Below are 18,040 nucleotides of genomic sequence, written 5' to 3'. Positions count from 1 at the left end.
TCGACATATATCACGGAAATGTTTCCATCGAACGCAACAAAACATGTTGTCTACACGGAATCATCTTTGCCTTTGTCGTGTTTATAAAGAATATGCTTAAACATAATCTACAACCATAAATCGGTATCGCCGTTTACCTTTTTCATAATATGAGAACCAAAGTGTTCACTCAGGATGGTATAAGTTTGGTAGCGCATAAAGTGGAAAAGTTAGAAGAAACAATTCTGGAGCACAGATACTCAAAATTGATCTAAAGATGTTCAAAATTTCTCTTTCAATTTTTTGCACTTCTACAGTAAACGATGTCACAATACGACTTCATGCCTGGTTTACTGGCACTAAGACTAGATTTAATGGTGACAAGAATGATAGTAGGAAGTTTGGATAACGACTAAGATGAACAATTAGCAGAGTCAACGACCTATTACAAAACATGCAGGTCCGTATCCTTGTAATTAGCTGATATTAGGAAAATGTGTGAATACAGAAGAATGATCAGTAATAATTTCAGAAATATGGAAGATGTATAATAAGTATTGGTTATCAAGCAGCATAGTTTGTTTTGCAAGCAGAGTATTTAATAGTGTTTGCAGACAAAGATGACATTTTCTGATGCTTTGTCTGCCGACCCAAACACATACTTTTGTATTCAATACTGTTTGCAGATCAGAATGCATTTGGTTTAAATTGAACCATTTTATCTGATTTTATCTTCGCTACTCACATGTTTGTTAAAAAAAAAAAGATCACCATGGCCCTAAATGACCACAGCCGTCGATGGGCCGTTAAACATAAACAAACAAACAAACAAACAGAAAAAGATGACATTTTCTGATGCTTTGTCTGCCGACCAAAACACACATTTTTGTAGTCAATACTGTTTGCAGATCAGAATGCATTTGGTTTAAATTTTGGATAACAAGCAGCTAATTTATTTTTGAATGGTGAGCCTTACCAAGTCGTACAGTGAATCCAATACAAAGCATGCTCTCGGTTCGCTCATTGTAAGCCTTAAAACTCACATCCCAATAAAAAGTAGGAGTTTATCGATACTTTGGACCATTCGTCAAAAGCTCTTGAAACTTTATCTTATGGATACTATTTACATCACTAGTAAGTACGAGTCCAGCTGAACCCTAACTGTAATAGAATACTGAGCAATAAAGTTCAGCGGTTGTAGTGTTTACTTGTTGTTGAAGGGTTTGAAGCAAATGGGTTTATATTAATGTAAAACTGATCTGTTAACTGTTACTGTTAGTATTTTCATCCCAGTGTCCAGACTCATCCCTCTAAATTATTATTTTAACTAATTTCCAAGTATTATTCCGGGTTCACTGGTCCGGATTTCCTTCTTTGTGTAAAATACTAGTACAGCTGTCGTCTTTGCCGGATGCGAACAACCATTTGGAGTAATCCCCGTATAGCTGAAATAAAACAATAATATCAAGTTACCACATGTTGTTTTATAGGGTTTTTTCCAAACAATTGGATGTGAAAAAAATAACATGAAATTATTATTTAATTATCATTTCCTATGTTGTCCCTCGACCTGATATAAGCCCTTGTTTGAAGAAAGTAATGTTATGAAAATCAAATATATAGCCTTTTGTTAAACAATAACCTAAACCATTAACACTAAGGCAAACTATGAAAATATGACCAAGGAAATTATGAACACGCAAAATCTGAATAGGTACAATGTTAATAAGACCAGGTGTTCCGGAAGGATAGGCGTCCTCTGTTTCATTAAAATCAAAAAGGTTACCTATCATACAGCATATTTTCTGCCATTAATGTTTAGTTATAGGCTTATCCATTATTTCAGCCAAAAACCAAAATAACAGTTTGATAATCTTCAGCCATGTCGCTTTGATATATTTTACAAGTCTGGATTACATGTTGTGTAACCTAAGCGTCTCCCGTTGAATAACAGCCAACATAGAACCCATACAGTCTGACAGCCCTGATGAGGTAGACTCTCATTTTCCATACATTCCCTAAATAACTAGTAATAACAGATTTACAATGGAGAACAGCTTGCTCAACTCATGCAGGATGATGGTAGTTCTGGTTGGGACAGTAATAGCCGTTTGCTGATTTTAACACCAAATCTTGATGGAACATATGGCTTTAAAGGCGTTTCTTTTAGTATTTTACAGGTAGTGTATGTGAATCTTATAGGAAACGATGTATACAAACAGGCCTTTTCGGATAAATGATTTGGTTTCAGTTGTGCGAAATGAAATGATATGCTAATATTTTTCAAAATAATACGAGAAACTATACCTTTAAGGATTAAAACAAGATGTTACCGTGGTACGATTGAGTTTGTACATTAAATGTAAAATAAACATTGTTTGTAATTGAAGAATATGCTCCTTAAAAGTATCAGGAATTAACTTGTGGTGCATGTTATGATATATGAACATTTTAAATATTGGTATTCGTATTACTTCAGCTATTTTTCCTGATATAAGCAAAGTTGATATCGGACTGAAAGGTTAGGTTTCTTTCCACATTTATTATGGATATATATATTTGAATCAAATCAAATAAATGGTGAAAATTGCATGTTCATTTATTCTGAATTTAATTTCAACCTATCAGTATATAAAACGCTATTTTGCAAGTAACACTTATTAATGTGAGAAGACCTGTTCAGTATTTTTTATCAATTCTGTTAATATAACACAGCCACGCCTGCTGATAGTGACATGACTGTGATGAACATTGCCCTAGTAATACAATATATTCGTTCATACGTATTATCGGATCTTATGGAGATATTTTTGTTATGCTCCGCGATTTTTTTGATTTTTTTTTTTTTTTGTAAAACTGTTTGTTTATTTACACCGTAACTGGACCGTTGTAGAACTATAGGCATGCCTTAAAACCATAAATTTGAAGTGGTGGGTGCTTATCGTGTATCCTGTATCTCCCACGCGTCCTCATACATACATACATAAATACAGCTACAACCAGTATTGCAGCAGGCGTTTGTGTGGCGTAAGATTAGTGATAACCTAGGTGTTCTGTGGTATCCTTACACTGGTAAGGTAAGTCTAGTTAAGGAAATATCAATTTATAACTACAAGTTGTGTAGTAGTGAATCAAGTGTATGAAAAATTGCATACTAGTTTAAAGGAATGTAAAAACTATAGAGATACATACGTTATAAGTGTCATCACTAATTCTACCTTTACAACAATGCCTTCAATAATTTTATTTGTATATATATAGCGAAAATGAGATTCGTAACTGAGCCACCATGGTTAAATAAGAAACTATACTCTTTTGGGCATCATCATATTAGCACTGTTGTCGATAAATATATCAATGTATTAAATACATATTTTGGTAAATTACATTGAAGTTAAACAGAGCATAAACAGGAGGAAATAAATGCATGATTTGAAATTTGATTTGTTTTATTGACTTTTATAGCTTAAGATGCATAACTAAAGTTACCTCATTGTGACCTGATCGGAAAGTGACTCCAAGGTGTGTATAACAAACGAGAGATAAACAAGTGTCATAAACACATTTTCTTTCGTAAAAAAAATTTCAAAGTAATCTTTTGTTTCCAAATTACTGTATCAATCATCCACATTTCATCCTCAGTTTTATCTTTGCTATTTTCTTGTGTTTGTAAAGTCAGTACTTTTATATAATTAAACTATTTTTAAAAAAGTATGTATGCATTACCTAGTTTGACATAATAAGTACGATGTACTTAGACACAGTTGCGAAACCATTAATAATAATACAGATAAATAACGCAGTGAAAAGTTGTATTTATTTACTGTAATGACCGTCTTTAGTTACTAATGATAAAATCAACTTTTTTCTTGAACACATTAGCAAATGTACGTATTTCCTGTAATACCTTGACACAACTTAAATCTGATATTTACATGATATATCTACACAATATATAAATTTCTATATCTACTAAAATGCCTCTACACAATACATCAATCTATATATCCACTGTAATACCTCTACACACAATATAATAATTTGTATATCTACTGTTATACCGGTACATAATACATGAATGTATATATCCACTGTAGTACCTCTTCACAAATCAATATATAGATGAACAAATCCACTGAAATATCTTTACACACAATAAAATAATGTGTATATCTACTGTTATGCCGGTACATAATACATGAATGTATATATCTACTGTAGTACCTCTTCACAAACCAATATATAGACGAACAAATCCACTGAAATATCTTTACACACAATAAAATAATGAGTATATCTACTGTTATGCCGGTACATAATACATGAATGTATATATCTACTGTAGTACCTCTTCACAATATATAGATGTACAAATCCACTGAAATATCTCTACACACAATATAATAATTTGTATATCTACTGTTATACCGGTACATAATACATGAATGTATATATCCACTGTAGTACCCCTTCACAAATCAATATATAGATGAACACATCCACTGAAATATCTCTACACATAATATATTAATGTGTATAATTACTGTTATACCGGTACATAATACATGAATGTATACATCCACTGTAGTACCTCTTCACAAATCAATATATAGATGAACAAATCCACTGAAATATCTCTACACACAATAAAATAATGTGTATATCTACTGTTATACCGGTACATAATACATGAATGTATATATCTATTGTAATACCTCTTCACAATATATAGATGTACAAATCCACTGAAATATCTCTACACACAATATAATAATGTGTATATCTACTGTTATGCCGGTACACAATACATGAATGTATATATCTATTGTAATACCTCTTCACAATATAAAAAAGGAAAAAATCAACTGAAATACCTCTACACACAATATTAAACTGTGTATATATATACTGTAACACCTATACATAGATGTAGATATATAATGCAGCACATATATACAGCTAAAAGTTATACGATAAGGAAGTATCTACAAACAAGTACAAATGTGGATATACATACATATTCTGTAATACTGATACATAGGCTACCATTACTGTGGTTCAAATATACAGCTAATCATATGTGTATGCGTCCAACACTTTATATAAGTATTGAACCAGATACCCTAAGATATACTTAAACAACTAACTTTATGTATACGTGTTTTCATCCGTATCGCTTTGATATGCCCACTACTCTTTACCACACTTGATGAACAGGAACGCCTTTTTGAAGTTCTACATATTGATGACGATCATTTAACCTCCAAATATGCTAGAGGACGTATGGTCTGTTGTGCCGATAAAAAGCATGTGGCCCTTGACGATTCTGGAAGGGATACTGCCCCTGATGTCGCTGAAAGACGTGTATCCCTCTATTACTGTAGGAGGATTGTTCCGCATCCTGATCCTAGGAATTATTCTTTGGAAGATCCCCCGGTTTGTATACCGGTACAGTCACTTTTACAGAGCGGCTATACGTGTCCAGACTATAGGACCGGTCCACCCACTATGGGGCAACCTCAATCTAGTAAGTTATACCTTCGGAATGCATCATATTTAACATGTATTGGTTTTGTCCGAGGAAAACATCATATATGTTTCCAGAGTTTGATAATACCTATGTCTCCCCACAGAAGGGCAATACACAGTTCGTTCTGTCGAAATAACAACAATATAATAATATCAATAGTTAACTCTTTACTCAGGGTAAGCGGCATTTCAATCACTACTAAGTAAAGCATGAGTAAAGCATATTTAGTGTTGATGTTATAATAGTAAACAACATTGATATAGCGCCCTATATAATTTATGTTATGTGGTTTTCGCTTTTGTTTAGCTGTTGTTGTTTAGCATAGTCAGCAAAATGTCATCCATAAAGTAATGAATGAAAACCATTATTATTTATTAAAACCACAATCTACTGCAGTTATAATTCGTCGTCTGCTTGTATATAGGCTGACACTGCAGTGTGTGCACTATCAAAAATGTTCTCTAATTACATCCAATTTACTCCGACTTATTCTAGAAAGGGGTATTTTTAACTGTGTATGGCATTTGAGTGTAATAAAAATAATGACTCATGTTTCCCTTTTAAGGAGAGTAGCTCTGTAGTCAAGTTTCACCCATATCCCCTCTGGCTTGTGTCCTCGAGCTAAGCAGAGTGCCCTGTTTCGCGTTATATTCCACCCATATCCGCTCTGGCTTGTGTCCTCAAGCTAAGCAAAGTGCCCTGTTTCGCGTTATATTCCACCCATATCCCCTCTGGCTTGTGTCCTCGAGCTAAGCAGAGTGCCCTGTTTCGCGTTATATTCCACCCATATCCGCTCTGGCTTGTGTCCTCGAGCTAAGCAGAATGCCCTGTTTCGCGTTATATTCCACCCATATCCCCTTTGGCTTGTGTCTTCGAGCTAAGCAGAGTGTCCTGTTTCGCGTTATATTCCACCCATACCCCCTCTGGCTTGTGTCCTCGAGCTAAGCAAAGTGCCCTGTTTCGCGTTATATTCCACCCATAACCCCTCTTGCTTTCACGAGCTAAGCAGAGTGCCCTGTTCCGCGTTAGATTCCACCCATATCCCCTCTGGCTTGTGTTCTCGCGCTAAGCAGAGTGTCCTGTTTCGCGTTATATTTCACCCATATCCCCTCTGGCTTGTGTCCTCGAGCTAAGCAAAGTGCCCTGTTTCGCGTTATATTCCACCCATAACCCCTCTGGCTTTCACGTGCTAAGCAGAGTGCCCTGTTCCGCGTTATATTCCACCCATATCCCCTCTGGATTGTGTCCTCGAGCTAAGCAGAGTGCCCTGTTTCGCGTTATAGTCCATCCATATCCCCTCTGGCTTGTGTCCTCGAGCTAAACATAGTGCCCTGTTTCGCGTTATATTCCACCCATATCCCATCTGGCTTGTGTCCTCGAGCTAAACAGAGTGCCCTGTTTCGCGTTATCTTCCACCCATATCCCCTCTGGCTTGTGTTCTCGAGCTAAGCAGAGTGCCCTGTTCCGCGTTAGATTCCACCCATATCCCCTCTGGCTTGTGTTCTCGAGCTAAGCAGAGTGTCCTGTTTCGCGTTATATTCCACCCATAACCCCTCTGGCTTTCACGAGCTAAGCAGAGTGCCCTGTTTCGCGTTATATTCCACCCATAACCCCTCTGGCTTTCACGAGCTAAGCAGAGTGCCCTGTTCCGCGTTATATTCCACCCATATCCCCTCTGGCTTGTGTCCTCGAGCTAAGAAGAGTGCCCTGTGTCGCGTTATATTCCACCCATAGCCCCTCTGGCTTGCGTCCCCGAGCTAAGCAGAGTGCCCTGTTTCGCGTTATAGTCCATCCATATCCCCTCTGGCTTGTGTTCTCGAGCTAAGCAGAGTGCCCTGTTTCGCGTTATAGTCCATCCATATCCCCTCTGGCTTGTGTCCTCGAGCTAAGCAGAGTGCCCTGTGTCGCGTTATATTCCACCCATATCCCCTCTGGCTTGTGTCCTCGAGCTAAGCAGAGTGCTCTGTTTCGCGTTATATCCAGTTAGTTGGTGTGGTCGTGTAGTCTCGGATTCAGTTCCGTCCTGGACGGAGAATCCGGCAATGATGTACTATTAGGGGTTTATTAATTCTGTTGACTTTTAGCCCCTTTATCGATATACATTACTGAATAAAGGTTGTCGTTTCAGTTTTCAATCATCGAACGTAATTATGAATCAATGTCTAGCTTATTTTTTCATATTTTTCATTTTTTCATTTGTTTTTCCTTCTAAACAGTATATGATTAACTAGGATAATGATGTGTTTTATTTTGGTATTTAGTTACACGATTATATTTATTTGTGAATTTTGTATTGGAGATTAAGGAGGTTCCCGACTATTTCGAGCTGATACAACAATGTGTACAGAAGACGCGCACGAGGACCTACGTCACATGGATTACGTCACTGAGCCACTATTTTGGTGTTTGTCATCCGGAGACGGCCAAACTACTCCTCAAGTCATCAGAACCGAAACCAAAGGGGATAGGACAGGGATACCGCAGTTTTATCCCTTGGCTTGGTAAGATTATTAACAGGATTATTATCCCTTTTCGATGAATTATTCAATTTTCCCCGAGAAATGATGATGAACATTAACCCTAGTCCCCAAAAACATTATTGCTACAATAACCTTTGAGAAACACGGTAAGATTACATTTTCAAATATATCAGTTCAAAACATCTTACGGGTGATTGAGTACAGTACATTATATGAAAAGCTTTTATATTAGTCTATATTATGGGTTTTGCTGAACATAGTGTGATATTATATTAACAGTAACATGCAATGCCGTTGTATATACCTCATTTGTTAAACGTTTCTTTGTATAATTGAATAAGAAAACGTTTGCACTTATAGAAATTATCACGCAATACTTTTCACAAAATAATAAAGGACCGGTCTATGTGTAGGTGATGGACTGTTACTAAGTGAAGGCGCCAAATGGGAGAGAAACAGACGATTGCTTACGCCAGCCTTCCACTTCGATATTCTGAAATCCTACGTGAAAACGTATAACGAAGTTGCTGATATCCTGATAGTAAGTGTGGCACACTTATATACGAGTGGACGTTTGTCATAATATCCTCAGCTTTCAAATAAATAGAACAAAGATACATGCTATTACATGTTATATATAGAGAAGCTATATAATGCATGTTAGAGAGAATCTCCCGACACACGTTACAAAGAAATAGACGTGCATATCAGACGTATTTTTAGAAAACAAACCTGTCATGAAGATAAAATTATCTTATTTTAGGCTACTCCCACAGCAAGTTATCAGTTATCTAACAAAACGTCATGCCTTACATAAAAATAAACTGATTTATCAAATAAATTGGCTCCCTCTTTCTGAAGAAAGATCCTTTCTTAGATTAAAACTTCACTCTATCTCTATTTTCGCGGATCCTTGTAGATAGACGCAGCTATGGAATGGCTACTGCTCTCATGGGACACGAACTAAGAATTCACGTAACCATTTTTTACATTTTATGCTGAAAACGTCATCCTAGAAAGAATGTCAAACATTCAACAGAACAGTAGACATTAGACAACATCATACATTCGACACTTTAACTCCTATGTAAAATATCATCCAGAATTGTTTTGTTGTAAATCTGTTAATCAGAATAAGCTGCTGAATGCATCAAAGAGTGGGAAGAGTATCGAAATATATGAGTTGGTGGGACTAGCTACTCTGGACACCATGCTGAGGTGCTCGCTGTCGTATGACGGAAATATTCAACAGAAGGGGTAAGTCTACCATCCTATATATGTCTCTCTTACTGGGATAGGTTCCTTAAAACGGGTAAATCTAGAAGTCTACCATCCTATATATGTCTCTCTTACTGGGATAAGGTTCCTTAAAACGGGTAAATCTAGAAGTCTACCATCCTATATATGTCTCTCTTACTGGGATAAGGTTCCTTAAAAAGTCTACATAAATCTTTCAGTCTTTACAGGGTAATGGTCAATACAAGGGTTAGGTGTATAAACCTTCATAAATATAATGTGAATTCACATAGGAATAGATTACGGAAGCAGTAGGACTATGGGCTTATACTTTTAAGTATACGTTTCTGTTGCACTAGACGAATGTCTGACAGACGGATGAAAACTTTATGTCAACATCTGTGTCTGTGAATACAATGAGAAAGTAAGGCTAGATTCATCAATACTACTGTCTACGGAAGAGTCGAACTGACAAATTACGGAGAAGAATTAGCGTTACATAGTGTATAAGTGCTGACGGAAAATGATGTTATTTAAGCATTAAACTGCCTTCTTTGGAAAGTAATTGTCCTGTTATTCTCACAGGATTGCAGACAAATTCAATAACGCGCGTGAGAATTATAGGACAATAACTTTCCAAAGAAGGCAGTTTGATACTTATATTTCCGCTTTTAATTTAAGTTTTTCTTATATTTCAAACCTGTTATCGCATTTAAAAATTAAATTTCGCGCTGTCATTCTGACGTCACGAGTACACGCGACCGTTCCCAGCAAAACATATAGTTCGTGCAAATAGACACTAAATCATCAATTCAATTTCAACAATTTAATCAATATATTCCACCGTGAGAATATTCACCTTTTATACAACATAACTACATAACTTGTTGCGAGTTACATTGATCATCGGTCAAAACGACGTCATTTAGTCACGACGTCACGAACATGTTCTTTATATCAATGGGAATGCTGTGAGAACTATGATCTGATACCTTTCTATTTTGTTTCCGGGTAAGGTTATAAAGTGGCAATGCATAGCTAATGGAAATATATATCCAATAAATGACAAACAAACAAAAATGTATATAGATATTATGGAGAAAAAGTACTTTGGAAATGATATCAACAGTTATTTTATATCCAAGCTTCCGGGTTTGCACTTTTTCAGTGTTCTCACTTCCTGTTTTCAAATATGAATGTGATATAAAGATGGCGACCCTGCCATTGACGATAACGGAAATGCACGATAGTGCCTGAAGTACTTCCTTTTACGAACATAAATTAAAAAAAAATTGAAAATACTTTTCCTCTTCATATTTGCTCTTATTTGATATGGTTTAAATGAATCAATACAACATTTCGTATCTCACGGTGAGATTCATAGCACTTCGGTTACAATGTGGATTCACAGTATAACCTTTAACCATGTATGTCAAATCGAACTGAATGGTGACACACAATAAAACAGCATCATACTCGATGAATACAGAGTCGTGCCACCATATATTTATGTGTTTCATACGAATGGTTTATGATAGCTCTTAGTTAAGGCAGTAAATCGTTATAAACATACCAGTAACTAATATATGAATCAAAAACCCTCGCCCGTTACCTTTCGGGCTAACAAGGGTGTTTGCTATAAGTTGACATAACTTGTTTTGCACTTGTTGTATTATAAATACTAGTAGAAGTTTCATTACATTAACGACATGAATTATATTGAGTGTAAATACAGTTTTCTGAAATACATATATATATTATAATGTTTATAGAAATATCAACCCTTGTGAGGGCATGTTATTGATTATAATGATAACCCTTGTGTGGGGGCATATAATATATCATAATGCTTATGTTTATATGAACACATACCATCGGGTGAGGCATATTATAAATCATAATACTGATGTTTATATGAACAGATATCATTGTGTGAGGGCAAAGTATAGATTATAATGCTTACGGTTATAAGAACACAAGCTCTTGTGTGAGGGCATATTACAGATTATAATATTCATTTTTATAGGAACACATACCATTTGGTGATGATATGTTATACATTATAATGTATATATTTGTATGAACGCATATCCATGTGTGATATCCATTATATAATATTACTTATGTTTATATGAACACATACCAGATTAAATTGTATATATTTGTAGGAGCGCATACCCTGATGACAGGGACACACATGTAACCTTGTGTTACAACATGATATCAAATATGTTATATATATTCACAGGGACTCACACCCGTACGTAAGAGCAGTTAGAAGACTTACCCAGTTATGTCTAGAACGAACACTGTAAGTAGTAGCTATTATGCTAGAGTATCAATGTCTTAGCTAGCGCTACATTACCTTGTCATGTTGACAAATACATGTTATATATAATTAGTCTTTACTTGCAATCTCCTATAGTCATGTTTATGCAACATATTACCTGGCACTAATTAACCAGTAAAAGTATTCAGTAGAGCGGTCTTTACTGATGACGTTTAGTGACTACACAAAGGTAAAACGACAAAATGTATCATTGATCTTAAATTTTAAAAAGTAAACAAAACATTATGTAAATCACATTCGTCACGCATAATATTTTGGATAGATTTTTTATTGGCTAAACAGTTTGAATATTTGCATTCTGTTTTATAGAAAACCCTGGCTTTTTATGGATTGGATGTTTATATTATCTCCACAAGGAAGAGAGTTCCGTAGATTGATCAATCACGTCCATGCTTTCGCGGATGACATCATTGAGCGAAGACGTAGTAATATGGTAATGAATACTTAAAATAAAGAGGCTAAAACTTTGATATATTTTGATATTCCTCTTTTCAAATTATATTTTTTGGTCACACAGGGTCACGCGGTAGACTTAACAGCCAATCGACAGGGTACAGTCATACCGGTTTATTCGGTAGTCTTAATAGCCCATCGCCATAGTACGGTCATACAGGGACACACGGTAGTCTTAACAGCTCAGCGACATAGCATCGTCATACAGGATCACTGAACAAAGTCCTGATCACCAAATAGAAACATACAGGATCACATGGAAAGCCATCGATACGACCAATACATACAGGGCCAAACGACAGTCTTAATGGCCATCAACACAACGTTAACCCAGTCATACAGGGCCACACGACATCCTTAATGGCAATCAACACTAACCAGTCATAAAGGGCCACACGACATCCTTAATGGCAATCAACACTAACCAGTCATAAAGGGCCACACGTCAGCCAGAGTGGCTATTTACACTACCTAGTCACATATGTCGACACGACAGTTTTAATGGCTATTAGCACAACAAAGTCATACAGGGAAACATGTCAGCCTAATGAGCTTTAGCACGACCCTATTATTCAGGCTTAACACTACCCAGTCAAACAGGTCTACAAGACAAAATTTATTGCCAACAACACTAGCCAGTCATTCACGGCCTCATTGTAGACTTAACTGGGTATCCACTGTCATATAAGCAGAAGACAAAGACAGAGCTCTCGACACCTTACAAACAAGCCATTTACCTCATGTCCAATACAAATATATAAGTAATTGTGATGATATTATATTTATCATAAAACTCGTGTAAATCACATTTCCGGTACACTTTTTTTCTATATTTTTATTACAGTAGAATTTGTATATGATTTTAGAGTACAAGCAACACAAACACAAGAAAACGTTTAGACTTCCTTGATATTCTGCTCGTCTCGCGAGATGAGAATGGTAGTGGTCTATCAGATAGAGACATCCGAGCGGAAGTGGACACATTTCTTTTTGAAGGTGAGTGATGAATGGAACAGTCCTCTAGTCTTTTTACACAGAAAAAACACCTACTGTCTCAGAAAGACCAAGCTGTTTCCTTTATTATCTTGATTTTTATTATCCGTTTCCCAGAAATGTATAAACATGCAACCTAATGCACTTGTTAGTTTGCAAACTGAACGTTATGATTCTATATAAGTGTTCCCAGAAACAAGTATAGAGAAAGGGATAAAAGGTTTCCAACAATTTCCGTAGTTACTTGCATAATACGTCACTAGCTGGAAGCACTTTATACATTGACGTCAGTTAAGTATACGATATTAACAGTGTTGTATGCGTATATGCATATGTATGCGTCTTTGCTTTAGCATACACTAAAACAAATAAGAAGATTTTTTTCAACCATATCTCGTCATTAGTTAGTTTCTTATCTTGTGATTTATATGGACCGTCCTTAATAATCATTAAAAAGGAAAGAAAAACTTGTCAATTTTGTCCGACGGAACATACATTGTATTATTATACCGTGTTTTCCTCGGATAATCGTTGAATGGCCTTTTAGTCTTATCACTAGTAAGTGAAACGTTTACTTGTTAATTATCAGACTGAAAGATGTTCCATTGCTTCTAGGGTCTGGTAAAATATTTTCCAGCTATGTAAGCATACACTCCGAAAAATGATTTGCTACGCCACTGATTAAACCGGAACACATTTAAACGATCACTTTAATGGGTATCTTCGTTGCATACTTCCTTGTAAATTAACAACAAATGAACGCATATTAAATTTGGAACTTTCCACAAACCCCCATTGGTTGAAAACGACGTTTTCTGTTTGTACAATGAATAACTTTGCTTCCATCTGATAAATCACATGGCATTAAAGGAAACATTCACTACCCCAGCCTGTGACCATATTAATCAAGAATGCATTCATATGTATATGTCTGATTTCAAGTTATTGATAGGTAAGAAGTTTTGGGTATTTTAATTATAGTATTCCCCCTTTCTATTCCGGTTTGATATTAAAAGAAATAATATATAATTTCGCCTTTGCTTTAGGAAAACATGAAAAATTATTCCCTTCAATAAGTAATGTTCAGGTTCCTGACTAATCTTAAGGAAAACAAGGTCAGTAACAGAACAGAACCAATCAGGTTCCTCAATTTAACAAGTTAAATGTATGATTTTGTGTTACAGGCCACGACACGACAGCGTCGGCCGTCACCTGGGCACTGTACTGCTGTGCAAAGTACCCAGAGGAACAAGAGAAGATTTACCAGGAGTTGACCTTTCTTACCGACAATAATGATTATATGGGCTGGTAAGGTTCACCATATGTGTTAAAACCACCATTAAAATGTATTGACATATATGGTCTAAAGACATGAACAATAGTCACGTTTCGTTACAACTTATGTGGTGTAAAGTCTTATGTCTATTGTGTTCATGAATAAAGATAGTCTTTTCTCTTTTTATGAAAGTTTTCCTCCTAACAAGAGAGCAAAAGGCTGCCCTACGGTGTACATCAATCATTTTCACTCGTCCTATATTTCCGTAGCTTATACACAATTATAAGCACGATTTTGTCAAGATGTAATTGAAACATTTCCGGTATTTCCAAACATATTTCATTCAAATTTATCTTATAATCAAAAGTTAATATAGTTTAGATATGCATGTTGAAAACACTTAGTAATTCACAATCTATAGTTATAAAATCTGTTTCCCTCCGAAACATAGAAACGTGTCATCAGTATACCATCTCCCCCTAATTGGAAAGAATTTCATCGATTATATCTTATTGAAAGCATGAAAATATCACATTGTGATTCAGTTAATTGTAAAAGTATTCCTTCCTCTTAAACTTGGGACAAATCTCTGTCAAACCTTGGTACAATGACAAACGGACATATGTGTTCCTCATTCATCACACTGATACCCGAAAGTATGGTAGTGTGATGGTAGTGGTGGCTGGTGGGGTACTACTCCCGTTAGGCAAATTCTTGTTTGTTATGATCACGACAAATACGTTTATCCGAAGCTATTTTGAAAGCAGGATAGTAAGTATGCTTCACAAGCGAGATAGTAATCAGTAAAAGCATGTTATATCTGCCGAAATATTCCTATAGGGAATTCTGTTTGGTATGTATGTACACCACAGCCAAGTGGTGTGTCGCTTACATTTGTGGAATCAACACGAGGTCCAATCTGTACCGTTTCATAGACCACTATATGGGTTGCGAGGCTATTCAAGAAGGCCTCGCCTCGAGTGGAGTTTTATCTACTGTTGATAATGGTACTGTATTGTACTAATGTGACCAATAAAGGATGTTAGTATGAGTTAACTTGATTTATACCTCAGGGACTCTATCAAGGGCATCGACTACTTAAACCTGTTCATCAAGGAGACAATGCGGATGTACAGTCCCGTCCCTATGATTGGCCGAAGACTGACCAAACCAGTCCTGGTGGACAACGTCCTCTTTCCTAAAGACTCCGTCATTGAGATCAACATCAGCGCTATGCATCACCACCCAGACGTATTCCCAGATCATATGGTAAACACTTCCGGAACCAGTACCACGAAGTTCCTCAACTTAAACATCGTTCTTAATTTAAATATTCCTAGATATCGCGTTTCTTTTAAAAAGATCCAGAGTAAGAATAAATTATCATATCGTGTTAATATTAATACATACCGCAGCTTTAGCACAGAAAAAATATGTAAACAAACTTTGGGTAGATCAAACAAGGGATGCTAAAATCATATGTTAAAGACACTTTGCCAGCATTTTGACCATACGATTATTTCATTGTTATAGTACAGTTATGGTGATACCATATCTAATTTAATACAGGAATTCCGGACCGACAGATTTCTGGACGCGAATGTGGGAGACAATGATCCGTTCAGTTTCGTACCTTTCTCGGCGGGACCAAGGTCAGTATCTACGTCTTTTAAAGCTCATCTCATTGTAACGATATCTGTTTAATATCAGTCACGTGATTGTTACAGCCTAGCGAAGGGCAATAAAATAACTGAACCAAATACGCGTGTGCTCTTCCGCCATTGGTGTAATTCAAGGCAAACTATTTAATATCATAACGAGTATTAGTCGCAATTGATGCGCTTGTTATTTATTTCATTATAGAAACTGCATCGGACAAAACTTTGCCATGAACGAACAGAGAGTGTTGATTGCCAGAGTTATACGAAGGTAAATATCAAATGATAATATAAGTAACATTTGATTTTAATATTACGTTTACATGCATAGACTTGCAAGGAAATGATTAGCCTGATACCGATACCAAATTTTGGTTAAAACGAATTTGATTAAACACGATGTATTGATACTTTTGAGGGCTTTAATTGGCAATACCTGTGCCCAATTCTTCTGTGCATTTACTACAATAAAATTGATTTGCGATGAAACTGATAAAGATAAAATTCACTTTGTGTTTTAGATTCAAAATCAAACTGGATCCACAACACGAGACGAAAATTTTTCCGGAAGTAGTTACTAGGCCACAGTTCGGGGTCAGAGTCATTCTGGAAGAAAGAGAGCCTCCGTCTGTATTCCTGTGACCGAACTATTAATCGATTACAGTCTACCTCAACATTCTATATTTACATTAGCGCTACAACCCACTAAATGAACATTACCAGCAGAAATACGTTTCATTTGAGTGTGAAAGCAAAAACTTTACTTATGACGCAACGGATTAACCTTGTTCAATGAGAGTCTTCGGATAACGTGGAGAATGCCCCTGTGTCAAACACTCAAACGACTACGGTTAATTATTGGCGCCAATTTTATTCAAATAGGGCTGTTCCGCCAATGTCGTTTAAAGGATGACGCATATACAAAACGCAGCAAATAAATGAATTATTTAAGAACAAATTAATAAAATTAAACAATTGTTCTTTAGTAAAAATGTAAGTATATGGATTTAACGGCTTTTTTAATGTTCATGCCGGTATGAACGCAAATCGGTTCAAGTTCAAGTTCATTTATTTCCTTAAGCTTTACAGCTCATCAGTTGTGCATATATACAGTGCAACATAAAGTAAACAATTCCACATCAACACACATACACACCACTTTCACACCTACTCCTAGAAGTGTAGAGAGATATCTTGCACTGCTAAAAATAATGCATTTAATAATAGAATATTGTTTGATGATAAGAACATATTAATGTATTACTGACAAACACTTGATACAATTGACTTAATTCAGTACATTGTGTCGTCTTCTATTTGCGATTCTTACATATTTGGCCAAATCAGTTATTTCTTTTTTCATTTTGAGTGGATAACAACTTAATGAATTTATACATACTTGTATGTCTGATATAGAAAGGTTTGATAAATGAATTGCGCAAATCGTAATAAAATGGACATTAAAGAACAAAATGAAATTCATCTTCTACACCATTAGAGGCACAAAACGAACAAACCCTGTTTTTGTGTTCAATACCTTGGTATCTATCAGTTTCTACATTAAGTTTATGAGAAGATGTTCTAATCCTTACTAACTCCTTCAAGTGTTGAATATCAATAGACTTTTTTAAGGAACTTTGTTAACCAAACTCATCACAGAGATATTTGTATAGATTACATTTAGAAGAAGTGTTATTTTTTTCGAAACATTCCTGTTTGAAAAATTCCGTGATTCTTTCTTTAAAAATTGGCACTAAATCATCTTGTATGTCTTTCAATTCCCAAACATATCCCAATCCTATCCTAAACAATTTATTTTTATACTCATAAGCCAATGATTTTCACAGTCGGACATTTCTTCATAACATGCCTGAAGGGGCGCGTCTAATTACCCAATACCACCCAATACTACCCAATACCACCCAATACTACCCCATACGACCCAGTTATGAACCAAATACTTCTTTATTACTGTGAAATATCACCTTTGTAGACGTTATTTACTTCCATCTGTCATATTTTATCGGGAAATATGCGATTTGGTGCCGAAAACATCACCGAATTGCCGTGACTATGACCCAATAC

The 18,040-nt window shown here is 35.8% G+C and overlaps 1 protein-coding gene across 4 annotated transcripts; it reads left to right on the top strand.

The window, feature by feature from the left end:
- The first annotated feature begins 2,971 nt into the window (after positions 1-2,971).
- On the top strand, positions 2,972-17,908 carry LOC110460722 (cytochrome P450 4F8-like). Of its 4 annotated transcripts, none has more exons than XM_021513796.1 (14): positions 2,972-3,056; positions 3,445-3,501; positions 5,197-5,506; positions 7,809-8,010; positions 8,403-8,530; positions 9,122-9,246; positions 11,474-11,536; positions 11,885-12,008; positions 12,895-13,024; positions 14,206-14,329; positions 15,371-15,566; positions 15,867-15,949; positions 16,161-16,226; positions 16,477-17,908. In XM_021513796.1, exons 3-14 carry the CDS (start codon positions 5,249-5,251, stop codon positions 16,595-16,597), a joined length of 1,620 nt encoding a protein of 539 aa, XP_021369471.1. In that variant the 5' UTR covers positions 2,972-3,056; positions 3,445-3,501; positions 5,197-5,248; the 3' UTR covers positions 16,598-17,908. The 4 variants fall into 4 exon arrangements, with proteins under 4 accessions (XP_021369471.1, XP_021369474.1, XP_021369472.1 ...); XM_021513797.1 differs by having other exon boundaries at positions 2,980-3,051; XM_021513799.1 differs by lacking the exon at positions 3,445-3,501 and having other exon boundaries at positions 2,979-3,056.
- Positions 17,909-18,040: the final 132 nt, after the last annotated feature.

This window comes from Mizuhopecten yessoensis, unplaced genomic scaffold (genome assembly GCF_002113885.1).
Source record: "Mizuhopecten yessoensis strain PY_sf001 unplaced genomic scaffold, ASM211388v2 scaffold10477, whole genome shotgun sequence".
In the NCBI taxonomy this organism is placed as follows: domain Eukaryota; kingdom Metazoa; phylum Mollusca; class Bivalvia; order Pectinida; family Pectinidae; genus Mizuhopecten; species Mizuhopecten yessoensis.
The sequence above is the reverse complement of the archived record's forward strand: the minus strand, read 5'-3'. Positions and strand labels throughout refer to the sequence as shown.

Coding starts and splice junctions, on each gene's coding strand:
- LOC110460722 (XM_021513796.1), top strand. CDS start 5,249: ATGCTAGAGGACGTATGGTCTGTTGTGCCGATAAAAAGCATGTGGCCC. Junction 5,507..7,808: donor TATGGGGCAACCTCAATCTA/GTAAGTTATACC, acceptor TTTGTATTGGAG/ATTAAGGAGGTTCCCGACTA. Junction 14,330..15,370: donor AATAATGATTATATGGGCTG/GTAAGGTTCACC, acceptor TTTATACCTCAG/GGACTCTATCAAGGGCATCG.